Source organism: Poecile atricapillus, chromosome 10, assembly GCF_030490865.1.
Source record: "Poecile atricapillus isolate bPoeAtr1 chromosome 10, bPoeAtr1.hap1, whole genome shotgun sequence".
In the NCBI taxonomy this organism is placed as follows: domain Eukaryota; kingdom Metazoa; phylum Chordata; class Aves; order Passeriformes; family Paridae; genus Poecile; species Poecile atricapillus.
Genome location: NC_081258.1, coordinates 2,235,643 through 2,250,281, shown reverse-complemented (window position 1 = coordinate 2,250,281; position 14,639 = coordinate 2,235,643). Strand labels below are relative to the sequence as shown.

The window sequence follows — 14,639 nt, the reverse complement described above, 5'->3', positions numbered from 1 at the left end:
CCTGACCTCCAAGGAGATGCTCTTGTCTAATGCTCTTCTTAATCCATGCAATAATCAAGGGAAGATCTTGGGCTTCCAGTCACTATAGTTGGAGAGACTGTCCCAGAATGATCCCCACTTCACTCTTTTTCAGTTGAAAGCCCACAGCTATTTCCAGCTGCTGGCCCTGTCTGTGTTGCTCCGTGTGACTCCCTTGTTGCCTGTATGCTGCTTGCCAATACTTGCATGCAGGTGCCTTTTCTTTTGGAGTGCCTCAGTGCTGTCTCTGTTTCTCCTGGCTGTTGGTGACCCCTCAGAGGGCCTGTGTCCCCACAGTGAAATGTGTTCATTTATTACTGGCCCTCCCATGGTTGTTGCCACACCTCTGGGTGCTGCCAGAGCTCCCTGGTCCTGTGCAGGTGCCCTGTGCCTGGGGGTTCCCTGGGTTCCCAAGTGCCCCTATCTCCTGTCTGGTCCCTGCTCCCATCATGGGTCTGCTTTCAACCCCAGGAGAGAGGAAGGAGATTCCCAGCAGCAGGCCTGGGTCTGTAACTTCCTGCTCTCTGCCTTCTCTGCAGATGTTTAACGAAGTTCATCACAGCACGGTCATCCTGGCGAACACCAGCAAGATTAAATTCAACTGGGTGCTGGAACCCAGCACTGCAGACCAAGACCTGCCTGGTGTGTTTCTGGTCAAGCCCACCACTGTAAGTAGCACAAGTGACTGACCCCAGCCCTGTCAGGTGGCCCAGGAGAGTGTTAAAGGGGCAAAAGAGGGGGAGGGGGAAAAGGGAGAAAAATGTCCGAGGGGAAAACCCCAACCTCAGCCACGAGATAGAGAGGGCTGTAAGCAATTTCTTCTGGGGGCAGAGAAAGTCAAACAAGTGCTATTGAAAGTCAATAAAGCAAAAGGAACAGTGGTGGGTGCTTGGCTTGGGTGCTTAGCCACAGCCAGAGGCACACCAGTCAACACAACTACATCCATTATAGACCCTGGGTATTGCAACAGCCTAATACAAATTCACAAATGGTTACACATATTCAAATATTTTAACATAGTTCCTCCTCCATCCTGCCTTTTTGGAGCATGTACAGTTGCCCTAGTCCTGGACATTTGGTACTTTTTGACACATTCAACAGGTTTCCATTAACTTCATTGATTAAATGTTAATATTACAGCAACTCTTCCCCAACACTGGTATCACCACAAAACATTTGCCTTAAAAAAATTCTAAACTTCAGCAAAAATTCTTTGACAAAAGCCAACATTATAAAACACACAGTATTTACTCTAACAATTGCAAAAGCCAACACTATAATGTATTAATCACAAAGGTGATGTGGTCTGATGGTTTCTAGATAGAGAACCTGTCTTCTCAGCCTGTCTGTCCCCTGAGCCATCCCCCATCAAACACTCTGATGTATTCCCTTCTTCCTCTCCCATTCCTGCAGGGCTCCATTGCATGTGGCAGGAAGCAAGTGCTGAGATTCTCTTACATGCCAGGAGTACCAGGAGCCTTTAGCAGGACATACCAGCTTAAAGTGGGTGACCTGGAGCCGGAAAAGATCTGCCTGAAAGGAGAAGCGTCCTTTCCTATGATCAGTGTGAACCTGCCCTGGAACATCAAAGGTGGGCACTGCCTGTGTGCCCCCAGGAAGGGCCCCTCTGGTTTTGTTCCCTACCAAATGCCCATAGGGCAGCTCATGCCCACCTGCACCAAGCCTGGAGGGCTGCAGGACTCCCAGAGCCACTCGAGCCATCTGACTGCTTTGTGAGTCTTGAGCAGAGGATCCCAGGTGGCCTTTGTCCCAGGAACCATCCTGCAGAGCTTGCCAGCACATCTGGCAGGGTCCTGAAGGATGATGGCTGGACTGAAAGGCTTGGGAAAGCTGTAAGAGAGGCTGGCAGGGCTTCTGGCAGGGTTGGATTTGTGTGACATTGCAGGGGATGAGACGTTCCTCTGTGGGGAGGAAGATGGGTGGGAGTGAACATGAGGATTCCGAGAGGAGCAGCAGCATCCACTTTCCATAGATGGCTTGAGGGATTTCTTTCTGGAAGAAAGCAGTGTTTGGGAGGTAGGGACTTCCCAAGTTAAGTGGGATTGGCACTTGGCTCACACTTCTCTTGGTGGATGTTTTCTTCCTTCAGGAAATGAGAAATGTGGAAAGCCACTACAGCTTGCAGAACACACACAGCAATACAGTGAGACCCTGAAAATTCAGATCCCAGCAGCTCAGCCCTTAAAAAGTCCAGATGTGAAGACTGGGAAGCTGAAGCCCTGCATGCTGGAAGGCTCTGACATTGTAGTAAGAACAGCTGCAGCCCCGTTTGGCACATGCCACTGTCTCCATGTCGCCTGAGCCCCTTGCAGCCCACAGCAGTTTCCCAGTGCCCTGATGGCACTTGGGACCTCCCTGCCCACTTAGAACCATGTGTCACCTCAGCATTGTCCCTAGGGCTGCCACTCTGGCCATGGTCTCTTCAGGGGTTGGCTTGCACCAGCTTCCTGGCTACCCCAGGGACAGATCCTGAAGGCCATGCTCAAGGGATGGCATTGATGGTGTTTTGAAGGAGATGCAGGTCATTGCTGGGGAGTTTGTTGGTCCCAACCCAAGGCCTGCCAGATTTACAGACCTGAACAGCAGTTGCCTGATTGTGCCCTGGAACTGTGCTGGCTGTGCTCATCTCCAAGAGCCACCAGCTTGGGCTCGGTTCCCTTTCAAACCAGCTTTTGTCCAAGCTGCCTTGGTCCTGGCTGGGCACAGGCAGGTGTCTGGAGCTCTGGAAGATTCCTGGCTTGTCCGTCTGCCTGGCCAGATCAGCTTTGCTAACAATAGCTGGGCAGGCAGAGATGCTGGAGTTACTTCCCTGGAGATGAGGTCCTGGCTAAGAGAGCAGGAGGTGTCAGACACCGAGCAGCCAGACAGGAGAACCCCACACCCCTCTCAACAAGAGCAGGGTGGGATCCTTTCTCAGATGCAAAGCTCAGGAAAGACCTTTGCTAACCAGACACTGTCTGTCTTCTGTTTCCTCAGGCAAACACTCGGCTGCAGATAAAGATGATCGAGAAGGCTGCTCTGGAGCTGCAGAAAAAGCTCACATCCCATCCCCCAAAGACCGAGTTCCCTGACAAAAAGCTGTGCCAGAGCCTTGTCAAGTGAGTAGGGACTCCCATCCCCATCTCCAGGTGCCCCGTGGGGAACAGCCAGCAATGTCCCCTTCTCCTGAGAGCTCCTTGTTTCTGCAGAGCTGGGAATAGCCTGGACTTCAGAGAGGCTCTTGTCCCGGTGGCTGTGACACGCTGCGTGTGAGCAGCTGAGTGCCCTCCCTTCCCCAGCACCACGCTGAGCTTTGGACTCAGCTCCCCACAGCTGTGGGGTTCTGTCCCTAGAGCTGAGGGGACCCACTGCAGACCTCCAAGCCCTTCCAGACAGCATCAATTCTGTCCCTGCTGACTAGCTCTGAAAGAGACAATTCCCAACTGATGTCTTGGTTCCAACTAACAGAGCACGCTAAAGAAAAGGAGGAGGGAATTGCACATGTCAGCAAACCCTTGAAAGCCCAAAATCAGATGCCTTGAATCCTGGTGGGGTGGCAGGGCTTATCTGATTAACTTGGTCTGTCCCTTTGCACCATCATGATGCAGCACAAGCACGGGAGGCTTCAATTCAGGAAGATGCTCTGCAGAACAGATCAGGTGATCTGGTTGCAGAGCAGTGAAGATTTCCTGTGCAGGCAAATCTTATTCCTAGGCCCCAAAGCAATTTCAGGCTCAGGCTGTACACCAAGGCTAAGTAGTTTCATTTAGTCCAGTGGGGGCCCAGTGGACTCACCTCTACTGGCTTTTCATGGCAGAGGAGCTGTGGACAGTTTCCATTTTAAACTAATTTTATTTCCAGGTACCATTAGTAGCTGATAAAAGCTAGGACCTGCACTCCTCCTGACTTCCCAAAGTCATTGCCAGCTGGTCAGGCCATGGGTTTCATGGGCTTGAGCTGAGTTTTTACAGCAGTGAATAAAGAAATAGCCACTTGATTTGTATCCTCCATCCACTTGGACATGTAGGCAGGCTGTGGTTTAAGGACTGTCCTTACTCCTCCTTGCAGAGTTGAGCTGCCAGAGTATGTCCTGGACATGGGCACTGTCCTGAAGGGTTTCACTGAGAGACGCACCCTGGAGATCACCAACCCTGGGCAGATCCCAGTGTCCTTCTGGGTCGATGCATCTGTCCTGCAGGACACAGGTAAGCAGTGCTGGAGACACTTCCTGTGGGCATGGAGGAGGTGTCTCACACAGATTAGCTGAAGCCACTGAACTTGGGGAGGTTTTTCAGTTGTTTCTTCTCACTGCCCCTGCTGGGAGCTTCAGAGGCAGAATTCTCCAGTCCGGCCATGCCCAGGGACCTGGCCTGCCTACAACTGCCCTGACACTCCAGTGTGGGGGGCAGATGGGCTCATCACCCTGGTCACCTCTCAGCATCTTCTGCCCTTGGCTCCCACGAGCATCAAGTTTCTTTGGGCACTCTGTGGCCTTGTTTTGTGAACCAGTGGGGTCTGCTGTGTTTTGGAAGTGCTTTGTTTGGAGTTCACACTGTCATAGCACTTGTATTCAGCCTTTATTGAGGAAACAGCCTGTGAGATCCTCTGGTGGATCAAAAGAGGCTCCCAAAAGAGGCCTTGAGGCAAGGCTGCACTTCCATCACACAGTGGCTCGCTGTGTCGAGGCGTGTTCAGGTGCACTCTAAGTTTTTGTCCAGGTCACAGCACAGCATGGGGTTTTTCCCAGACCTCTCAGCCAGGACAGCTGTAAGGCCTTAACGTGCTTATGACACATTGCTTGTGTTTCTTGTGTATCTCAGCTGCTTTGTTTTCATCTGTTGAAGGTTTCAGCGTGGACCTGGGCCAGATGAAGAGTCTGCCCCACATGCACACCCTGAGATTTGATGTGCATTTTGAAAGTGCCCAGCAACCACAGGGTGACGTGGATGTGCTGCTGCCCATACAGGTACCACAGCTCTTGGGGCAGGCAGCAGGCTGGGCACAGCAGCAGATGTCACCTGCACCCTCTGCTGAATTCTCTGTCCTTCTACAGGTAACAAAAGGCCCCACGTCTCACATCCGCCTCCGTGCCACTGTCTTGGAACTGTCGCTCGACCTCTCCCAGAACACACTGCACTTCCCCAATGTCCTCGTTGGGCAGTGCCAGGTTGAGACAGTCCAGCTCTACAACGGGTTCCAAGTGCCCTGCAAATGGTTCATCACTGCCATCAAGCCTGTTACGAAGGTAAAGCACAGGCAGCACTGAACACGTCACTTCTGGGTTGGGTTTTCTTTGTGTCTCCTGCCCTTTCTGCTCCTGTGGCTGCCCGAGCACTTGGGTCTGTGGCGTGTTTGAAGAAGCTTCTGAGGGTCTAGATCAAGGCTGGTTTTCCCAGACCTGTTCCATTAGCTGCTGCTTTGCTTTTCTGCCATCTTCACCCATTCCTCCTCCTCTGAGGACAGTAGTTCCCTTTGCCTGCCCTGTCTACAGGTTTTCCCTCCAGCTCTAGGCTATGGGGCCACACTTGGTTTGGCTGTGGGTGCTCTCAGCACTGTATCAGTGTCTCAGAGCACTACAGGAACTGAGGCTCTGTCCTCACAGACTGAGGAGACCTCACACCATTGGTTTCTGTGTCCAGAGCAATCAACTCAGATACCTGACACGAGCCCAAGGTCAGAAGCAGCAGGCGCTGGAGGAAGGGCGCTGTCCCTTTGAAGTGACGCCCTCCAAAGGAACCCTTGATGCAGGAGCGTGGCAGAACTTGCAAATCCAGTTTGCACCCAAGGAGGAGGTGAGATTGGCAGCTGTCAGCCCAGGGGGCCTGTCAGGGCTATCTGGAAATGAGGGCCTGCTGCAGAGAGTGTGGTATGAGCTCTGCCTTCACAGGGGGCTTTCTGCAAGCGCCGTGCTCAGCGTGGCTCAGTTCACCCCACAGAGCACTCCTGGGAGATGTGCTCTGAAATGCCCACAGGGAGCTTGCACAGAGAGCATCAGGGCTCTGTGGCTGCCTCTTGGCACAGGGGAGGGATGTGCCCAGCTCCCCTCAGCCTCCCCCTTGCCTGGCCGTGTTTGCAGCTGCGACACTCGGTGCAGAGCAGCTGCACACTCGCAGAGGATAATCCTGGAATGGCCACTCTAGGCCCATCCTGCTGCAGAACTGTCTGGCAAAACAGCCACCAGACACCTTCCTGAGCATGGCAGGACAGTCACCTGTAGTGGTGTGCTGCCAGCAGTCAGTCCCTGGGGCTCTGGCCTGCCTGCACATTCCCACCCAGCTGGGGATTCAACTTAAAGGATTGAGCATTCCCAAAAGTAGTTTGCCTGGGGCTGCTGGGTCTTGGAAACTGACAGTGTCTACCAGTATGGACACAAGTGCTTCTGTGCCCACAGACAGTCCCAGGGACCTTTTAATTGCTCAAGAGATGTAAACATCTTGTGTCTGGCTTTGATCAGAGCCAAACACTAAGCAGACAAGGTGACCCTTATTTCTGGCCAGCGAGAGCTCATTTGCCTCTCTCCTGGAGCTGGCGTTTGCCTGATGCAGCAGTGCCAGGACTGGGTGTGGACACTGTAACCCCGGGGGCCCTTCTCTTGAGCACTGCACTCCTGCATGACTGGGTGAAAACGCCTGGCACTCCATTGTCCATCCATCTGATACCCAATACCCAGTTACAGTGCACACCAGGACTCATCCCAGTTACTCACACCCAGACACAGGCACTGTAGTCCCTTGCATAAGTGAATATCTGGTTTCTGTTCACCTTGGAGGGACTGATAACACCCTGACCTTGGGGCAAGGGTCGTATTTGGGGTCCTGTCACCTGGGGCTTCATGGACAAGTTTTCTGCACTTTTCTCTTTTCAGAGGTCTTACAAGTATGAACTGAAGCTTAACATTCCTGGGAGCAGCAATCACTTAAGGCTGCACCTCTCGGGGCAAGGTCTGGAGCCACGGCTGGAGTTCAGTCCCCCAGCACTAAAGATGGGATGGGTGCTGGTGGACAGCGATGGGGTGGAGGCCACAGTGGTGGTGAAGAACCCATGCGAATTCCCCATCGAGTTTTACTGCCTGGATTTGGATGAGCAGTACCTTGAGGAGGAGAAGGTGAGAAGGCAGGTCTGGTCCCCGTGTACATGCTGCCCAAGCTTCACAGCACTCCAATATTGCCAGGCTTGTGTCAGGGAGATGGAGGCAATGGCCAGGGCAAAGCCAGCTCTGCTGATGTGCTGTGGGAGGATTTAAAGAGTTTGTGTTGTTGGGAGGAAGGGAGGAGACAGCAAACCTGAGGTAAACATGATCTGCCCTGGTTGATGCCTGGGACCTTTGCATTGTCCTTGAGATGGGCAGGGGCTGCTTACAGTGGAGGCTCTGTCCCAGCCAGGGCCTGGTATGTGGGTCCATGGTGCCAAGCCCAGCTGGCAGGCTGGGCATGACTTGGGCTGGGAATGTGCTCTGGCAGAAAACTCCACTGGTTCTCAGGGCTTTGCTGGCAGAGTGCAGTCCTGGCTAGTGTGGCTAGTGTGGCTGCAGGCAGTGAGCAGCTCATGGTCATTGTTTGCTTCAGATGAGTCACTTGGGAGGGGTTTCTCTCCCAGTCCTGCTTGTAGCTCTTGCCTCTGCTCTGGAGCCTGCTCACCCCACTGGGCATAACAAAATACTTGTACTTGATGGAAATCAAAAAGCCCATTGCCAAAAGCTCAGTGCCTTCAAAGAAGGAGTTGTGAGGATGAAGGTGACAGAAGTATAAACAGGATTTTCTCTTCTCTTTTAGATGCTGAGGCATCTGGGACTGCATCCCCAAGGGTCTCCCCTTCCCCCTGCTGCTGTCCTCTCCAGAGTTGACTGCCCAGAGGAGCAGCTGGGCTCTGCAGAGCATGTGAAGCCCTTCACCATTGTTACACCTGAAGACAATCTGGTGGGTACTGCAGTGGTGCTGGCACTGAAGGTGCCAGGGCAGGGACCAGGCTAGATGGGGGCATGGGGGACAGGTTGGATGGAAAAGGATCATTGTGGAGAGGTAGTGAAGATGTGAAGGGGCCCCACGTCTGCAGGTCTCCTTTCTGTCAGGGATGGGGCAAAAGAGACAGCTTTGCTGGAGACAGAGCAGTTCTGTAAGAGGGGAAAAATCACTTAAAACCACCAACCTCCTTTGAGGAGAAGATCCTGAGTTAGAAGGGGTGTCCTAGACAAAACAAACACCAGTAAGGAAAACCAAGTTCCTGGGCAGGTGCACTTATTTATTCTCTCTTCCACTGGTTAACGAAGGCCCATTTTTCTTTCCAGGATGGGAATGTCTCAGGGCTCACCCCTCTCTCCCTTTTCTCTCTCCCTTTAGGCCAGGACCCCAGATGAGAAGGGCAGTTCTGCTGAGGGCCAGCCAAAGACAGGTAAAGCAGTGAGCAGAGACAAGTCTCCAAAGGGGAACCAAATATCTACAGAGAGAACAGAAAGTCCCTGGGAATCCTCCAGCACAAGATCCAAAAGTACACTGGAAGGTGCCTCCATCTCCACAGAATTCCTCAGGTGAGCTGCACGGGAGGAGGTGATGCTTCTGCTTCTTGGTCCTCTTGCCAAGCAAGGTCCATCGTCCCCAGCTGCACAGGGACCCTGTGCCAGTGCCTCCATGGGATGGCCAGTGCACCCTCCTTGTTTCATTTGCTCCTCAGCAATGTCTGAAGCCTCCTCTTTAATTGCCAGGCTGAAACAGTACCGGTGGACAGTGCCTGCCCTGGGTGAGGTGGAACTGAAGGTCCACTTCTCCACCAAAAAGCCAGGGAAGTTTGAGCAGACGCTGAGGTTTGAGCTGGTGGGGACAAAGCGGCAGTACGAGCTGCCCTGCAGTGGCACCGGCCTGTACCCCAGCATCAGCCAGAACCCACGGTAAGGCTGGCCCCTGGCAGCCTCCCACACTGCTGCCCCCGAGCTCACAGCCAGGGCTGCTCCTTGGGCATTCTGGCCTGGCCACATGGTGCTGCCTGACGTCAGCCAGCATCTCTTTCTGTGCTGGGAGCTGGGAAGGCAGATGGTCCCTGAGCCACCAGGATGGGTTATGGCTTTCTGACTGCATTTCCTACCTGGAGCATCTCATAGCTCCTCCTTCCCTGCTTTCTCTGCCCAGGCTGGTGTTTCCACAGTGGAGGAAGACCATGAAGGAAGGTGAAATCATCTTCAAGGAATATGTTGAGAGCACCAAGCAATTCCACTTTGGACCGCTGCTGTGTGGGAAATCACGAGAGTGGTATGTGCTCCCTGCTGGCTGTTGTACTTTTCTGGACACGCTTGGAGACGTGCTGTGCTGGTGGCACGATCCAGGGCAGTCCCTGGCAGAGTCCTGGCACACACCTGGGTTTGAAGGAGCACAGATGTGTGAACCTGAGCATCCAAGAGGCAAATGAGCCTTGGGGGAGCCGCTCTGCCTGCCTGCTGGCTGCCTTGGCCAGAGCCCCAGGCTGCTGCCAGTCCAAAGGGCACTTGGGGCAACTTTTGTCTGCCTCCACATCTCAGCTTCACCCCTTAAGAAATGTATGGTGGTTTTTGAAGTGCTTTGAGCTCTGCAGTTAGCCTGATTGAGCAATTATTCTGTAGATGGTTTTGTAAACCTGTCATTCATCTGTAATTATTACTAAGATTTTATGGTTGACCTGCCAGTGGGTGTCAGGGGCTATGTACAGCAGGAACTACATTTGCCTGTAATGACATTGCATCATCACTGCTGGATAAAGTCTGCCTGAAAACGTTGTCATTGAAGCTATTGTGCATTTCTACTTTTACTGTCACTTTTTAAAAAATAGTATTTAACATTAAGTTCTTGTCTCCATGGGAGCTCTGGAGGGCTAAAGCTATTTTGACAACATAGTTTCAAAAAACAGACAATCTTTAGCCAGCTTTATGGGATGGTCTGGGATTTCTGTTTGCCTCTTTAACCCTTCCACTCCAAAGTCATTTCCACACCTGAGAGAAGGGTCATTTGTTATCTTTTTGCATTCCTCTTGGGAAATGATGCTTTATATGTCTTTCTTAGACTTTGAGCTAACCCATGAAATCCAAAGCAGTTTCATGACTTTTTGGAAAGAGATCAGCTAAACTCTTTTTCCAAAAGCCTTTCTTTATACCCTGCAGGGAAGGCACCCCAAGAAAGAATAGGAAAGCACCCATGTGCCTGGTGTACTGTTATTTTTCTAGGCACCTTTGAATTTACATTGTATTAAAACCACTTGAGGTGGCCTGAGCATCACCAGGCTTCTGGGGTGGAGGCACCAAGTACAGGGGAAGGCATCAAAGTCAGGCAAGGATGAGCACACGCCCACGCCCCTGGCTGGGATCCACTTCCCTCACTTGTTTGTTAGAGCAGGGTCTTCCAGCACCGCTTCCTCGGCTGCACACGGTGCTTTCCTCGATGCGTGGCAAAGGCAACAGTCTCCTCTGCAGCCTTTTCCCCTTTTGTGGACAGGTACAAGGCTCAGAACTGTCCTGGCAACTCGGAGAATATAACCATCCTCAACAACTCCCCCATGGACGTAGAGGTCCAGTTCTTCTTTGAGGATGATGAGAAAGCAGAGACCTTCCTTCTGGACCCTCCCATCATGACCCTGAAACCAAAGAAGAAGCAGGTAGGAGAAGGGCAGGTAGAGCAGGCACCGTAGAAGTGCCCAGGAGCTGCTGCTCCTGCTCACACACAGTGCTCTTTCTGTTTCTTTCCATGGGGCCGGGTCCAGGAGCTGACCATTTGGGCATACCCCACTTCCCCTGGCTTCCTGGAAGACAAACTCATCTGCTGCATTGACAAGAATCCAGAGCCAGTGGTCTTCAGCCTGTGCTGCCATGGGGTGCACGTGAAGCTGGAGGTCAGCCCCCTGGAGCTGTCTTTTGACAAGCTGCTTCTGCACAGGTCAGTCATCCCACAAGCACTCCAAGACTTGTGACAAAGACAGAACGTTTGACTCTGCTTTCCAGGGCTGGGATGGAGCTGCTCCAAGTTGCATTCAGTGGCGAGGCTGGTGTGACCAGCCAGCAGCTGATGCCAAGTGCCTCCTGTCTCTGCAGGACTGACAGCAGGACCTTGGTCCTGAAAAACAACACCCTACTGCCCATGGCCTGGCAGCTCAGTGGGCTGGATGACCTTGTTGAGGACTTCTCACTGTCACAAGATAACGGCACCATTGATCCCCGCTCAGAGATTGAAGTGACAGTGAATTTCAAGGCCCAGCAGATTGGCAGCATTGAGAAGAGCCTTCGACTCGAGGTGAGAGGGACTGTGCCCTGCCTGGCACAGTGAGCAGCCACGTGCTCTTAGGCACAGAGTCAGGAAGAGCTGCTCCTGACAGACACAAGGGTGCTGTGACCCCAACTTCTGCCTCTACACAGCATTTGCCAGAATGTGCAGTGCATCCACATCCCCCCAGATAACCAGACACTGCACCCTGAGCCTGTAGCACAACCACCTTGGCCCTGTGAATGGTTGAAGGTTGTTGTTTGGTTATACAGACTGCAGTGTGATCTCTACATTTCTCCTGGAGCTTGTCCAAACCTCTGGCATCGTGCAACAAACTCTGCCCCTGGCATTTTGTTCCCCATGGTTTAGGGGCTGCATTTCAGAGAGGGTGCTAGGTGATTGGAAAGGGTTGCCAATGCCACCTGCTCTGAGACACCTCACACTTCCTGTGGTTGTTCTTACATCCCTGTGTCTCTCAAGGATGCTTTAGCAGCAGCATTCCCTGCTGTAGGAATGCAGAGTTGGGCTGATGGGGTTTATACTGCAGCAGAATCCCACTGGGACAGCCCACGAGATGAACGGGTTAGGAAAGCTTGGGTGTCCACCAACACTTGTGAAGCCAGGGAGGCCATAGGGGAAGCAGCCAGCAGAGACAAGGACTTAGAGGCTGTCTAGCAAAAGAATAATCTGAACAGTGTTTGTTTCTTGCTGCCTCAGGTTTCAGATACAGAAAACATCCTGGGGATTGTTCAGGTTGAAAACATCAAACTGTCTGCAGAGGTGTATGATGTTCTCCTGAGCATGGTCCTGCCTGAAGGTCAGTGGATGTCTCCCAAACAAAGCAGTCCAGGTGCACTGCCTTACCTTGGGTGGTGGGTGACCAAAGCACTTGGGATGGGATGGGATGCAAGGATGGCATGGATACATAAAGCACATACCCTGCAAGCTGCATGGAATAAAGCATTGTCAGGCCACTGGCAGCCTTAAGTCTCTCCCCTCTGAACTTTGAAGTGTGCAGCTTCACGTGCAGGTTGGATTTGGGGGCTTTGAAACAACAGTGAGGTGAACAGGCAGTTGGCAATTCCCACAGGCTCAGCACAGCATGTAAAGTGATTGGATTTGTGCTTGGAAGTGAGGAAATGGAAGCCGAGCTCCTTAGCTACTGAGCCTGCAGATATCTTGAGTAAGAAGAGAAAGGGCAGACAAGTAGCTGGAAAACCCTTCCAAGAACAGCAACTTGCTGAAAAGGGTTTTGTGCTGGGACCTCCATGTAGCTTGGGACCTGGTGTATTCTGCAGCAGCTCACAAATACCATGTCTGATCTCGCTCTGCACATTGTCTGCAGATGAAACCTTGGATTTTGGAACCATCAATGTCCAGGATAATGTGAAGAACATCCTGACTCTAACGAACAAAGGGATGTACAACATCGAGTACAGGTGAGTCCAGCTGCCTGGTGGTGAGCATTTCCCCGGGTTCCCAGGCCTGCACTCTCCCTCTGTCAAAGGTCAGAACCTGTTTCCATGCAGGCTACCTCACGATAAACACAAAACCTGGGCTCTCTAATCTCAGCTATTTTACCAGAGAATTCAGCCACAAACCAGCAGTTCTCCACAGTCCAGCAGGGAACCCAAAGGAGAGCCCCAAGAATTTCAGGCACTGAAATGCTGAGATTCATTGCCTTTCTTTGATGGTCACCTCCTGTCTCCTTCTGAGACTCTGTAAAAGAGTGAATGAAAAATTTCAGTGTCAAGGTTTCTTGCAATAACCTCATGACCGTCTGTGCTCACTGTCAGGATCCAGGATTCCCTGAGCAGAGCTGCACTCTCCCTTTTCTTCTTTTTCTGGTCCTATGCAAAGTCCTGGCTGTGCTGGTAGCACCTCTACTTGTAACTGCAGAGATCTCCATTCCTTCCCTTTCTGCACAGATTGATGCTGAAGGGTGCAGGTCCCAGGATGCGAGACTTGGCGTCCCACTTCACTGTCAAGCCTCAGTCGGGCAAGCTGATCGCCTCCCAGCCTGGTGTGAATATTGAGATATTCTTCCACCCCACAAGGGAAATCCTCCTCAAGAACAGCCCCATCCTGTACTGCCAGGTGAGCTGCCTGGGCCAGGCTGTGTTACCACACGGTGTTTTGGGAGCATAAACAGGAGAGGTGTCTAATGGAAGGAGGGCTTTAACTGGAGAATCCTCTCTCCTACGTACACAAACAAAATCTTCAAAACCATTTGGGAGGCTTCCTAAGGGAGCTGAGAATCTGACTCTGGAGGAGGTGCTTTAACAGGGATGGGTGAACTGATGGAGGCCTGGGGTGGAGGCTGGGGACTGGGGTAGAGGACTGGCTGGCCCTCTTTGCTTTGTTTACCACCCCTTCCTGTGGACACAGGTGATAGATGCCATCTCAGGGGAAGGAGGCCAGACTGTCGCCAGCATCCCAGTGAGGGTGTCAGCAAGAGCTGCCTACAGCAAGTTCAGTATTGAGCCTGCCTCACCCATCAGTTTCGGTGCCATGATGAAGGGCAGCAAGAAGAGCCAGACTGTCGTGCTGGAGAACACAGGCGTGATCAGCTTCAAATTCCGCATCCACCGAGCAACCGAGGATGAATCTCCTTTGGAAAGCAAAAGGTACAAGAAGCCCTGCACCACCCTTCCTGCCTGAGGAGGCACCACCCCACGGCTGGCATGTGGCAGGCAGCCAGGAGACCTGGGCTAGCGCCCATTTGCATCCCTGCCTTGGGGAGAGGGAGCAAAACACGCCTCAGTGTCCCCATGTGTAGTAGGAAGCTGGTGCTAGAGCTGCTCTGTCCAGCAATGGGTGCTGCAGGCTGCTCTCTGGGAACCATCTGGAGCAGGAAGGCTTTCCTCTGTGAGGAGGAAGGCCAGCTTTGGCCTCAGAGAAAGGCAGGGGAGCTCAGCATGACAGATACCTCTGCTTTCTCCTCTCAGTTCCAAGCAAGGGGAGTCTGTTCCATCAGCTAGAAAGCGCTCAGCGGGAAGGAAATCAAGCTTGACACAGGTAGGTGACTCCTGCTCCCCAACAATGCTGCTGCAGGGGATGTGAGAAGATGCTGCTGTGCCCAGGCTGGGGGCTCATCTCCACTGGGTGGGACGTGGTCTGCAGGATGGAGTCCAGGATCTGCTCAGTCCCACTGACAGTCCTGTACTCTGGCTCTGACCTGCAGCTGTGGGGTCAGCAGAGGGGAGCAGGTCCTGTGTGTGGTAGCTGCTGGCCAGCACAGGTCTGTGAACACCACAGAAGCAAAAACAGCCCCCCCTGAACTCCCAGTCCACAGAGCTCAGACAACTTTTTTTTCTTCTTTTTCTTTTTCCCAGTCCCCTACCTCTGTCCCATCATTTCTCACAGCTGTTTCTGCTCTCCTGTTACCTCTGGAGGCTGAGGATCACA

The 14,639-nt window shown here is 52.6% G+C and overlaps 1 protein-coding gene across 1 annotated transcript in view; it reads left to right on the top strand.

Annotated features, from left to right (window-relative positions):
• The window catches only part of LOC131582749 (hydrocephalus-inducing protein-like), a 56,239-nt gene that overhangs the window by 32,457 nt on the left and 9,143 nt on the right, over nucleotides 1-14,639 (top strand). Inside the window, exons 26-45 of the mRNA XM_058846217.1 lie at nucleotides 558-686; nucleotides 1,432-1,609; nucleotides 2,129-2,286; nucleotides 3,016-3,137; nucleotides 4,087-4,223; nucleotides 4,863-4,984; nucleotides 5,072-5,263; nucleotides 5,658-5,810; nucleotides 6,884-7,123; nucleotides 8,355-8,542; nucleotides 8,717-8,899; nucleotides 9,138-9,257; nucleotides 10,470-10,629; nucleotides 10,735-10,907; nucleotides 11,063-11,261; nucleotides 11,949-12,048; nucleotides 12,577-12,670; nucleotides 13,160-13,328; nucleotides 13,620-13,858; nucleotides 14,180-14,249. Of these exons, the coding sequence (XP_058702200.1) occupies nucleotides 558-686; nucleotides 1,432-1,609; nucleotides 2,129-2,286; nucleotides 3,016-3,137; nucleotides 4,087-4,223; nucleotides 4,863-4,984; nucleotides 5,072-5,263; nucleotides 5,658-5,810; nucleotides 6,884-7,123; nucleotides 8,355-8,542; nucleotides 8,717-8,899; nucleotides 9,138-9,257; nucleotides 10,470-10,629; nucleotides 10,735-10,907; nucleotides 11,063-11,261; nucleotides 11,949-12,048; nucleotides 12,577-12,670; nucleotides 13,160-13,328; nucleotides 13,620-13,858; nucleotides 14,180-14,249 (3,126 nt within the window). The remainder of the gene's footprint in view (nucleotides 1-557; nucleotides 687-1,431; nucleotides 1,610-2,128; nucleotides 2,287-3,015; nucleotides 3,138-4,086; nucleotides 4,224-4,862; nucleotides 4,985-5,071; nucleotides 5,264-5,657; nucleotides 5,811-6,883; nucleotides 7,124-8,354; nucleotides 8,543-8,716; nucleotides 8,900-9,137; nucleotides 9,258-10,469; nucleotides 10,630-10,734; nucleotides 10,908-11,062; nucleotides 11,262-11,948; nucleotides 12,049-12,576; nucleotides 12,671-13,159; nucleotides 13,329-13,619; nucleotides 13,859-14,179; nucleotides 14,250-14,639) is intronic.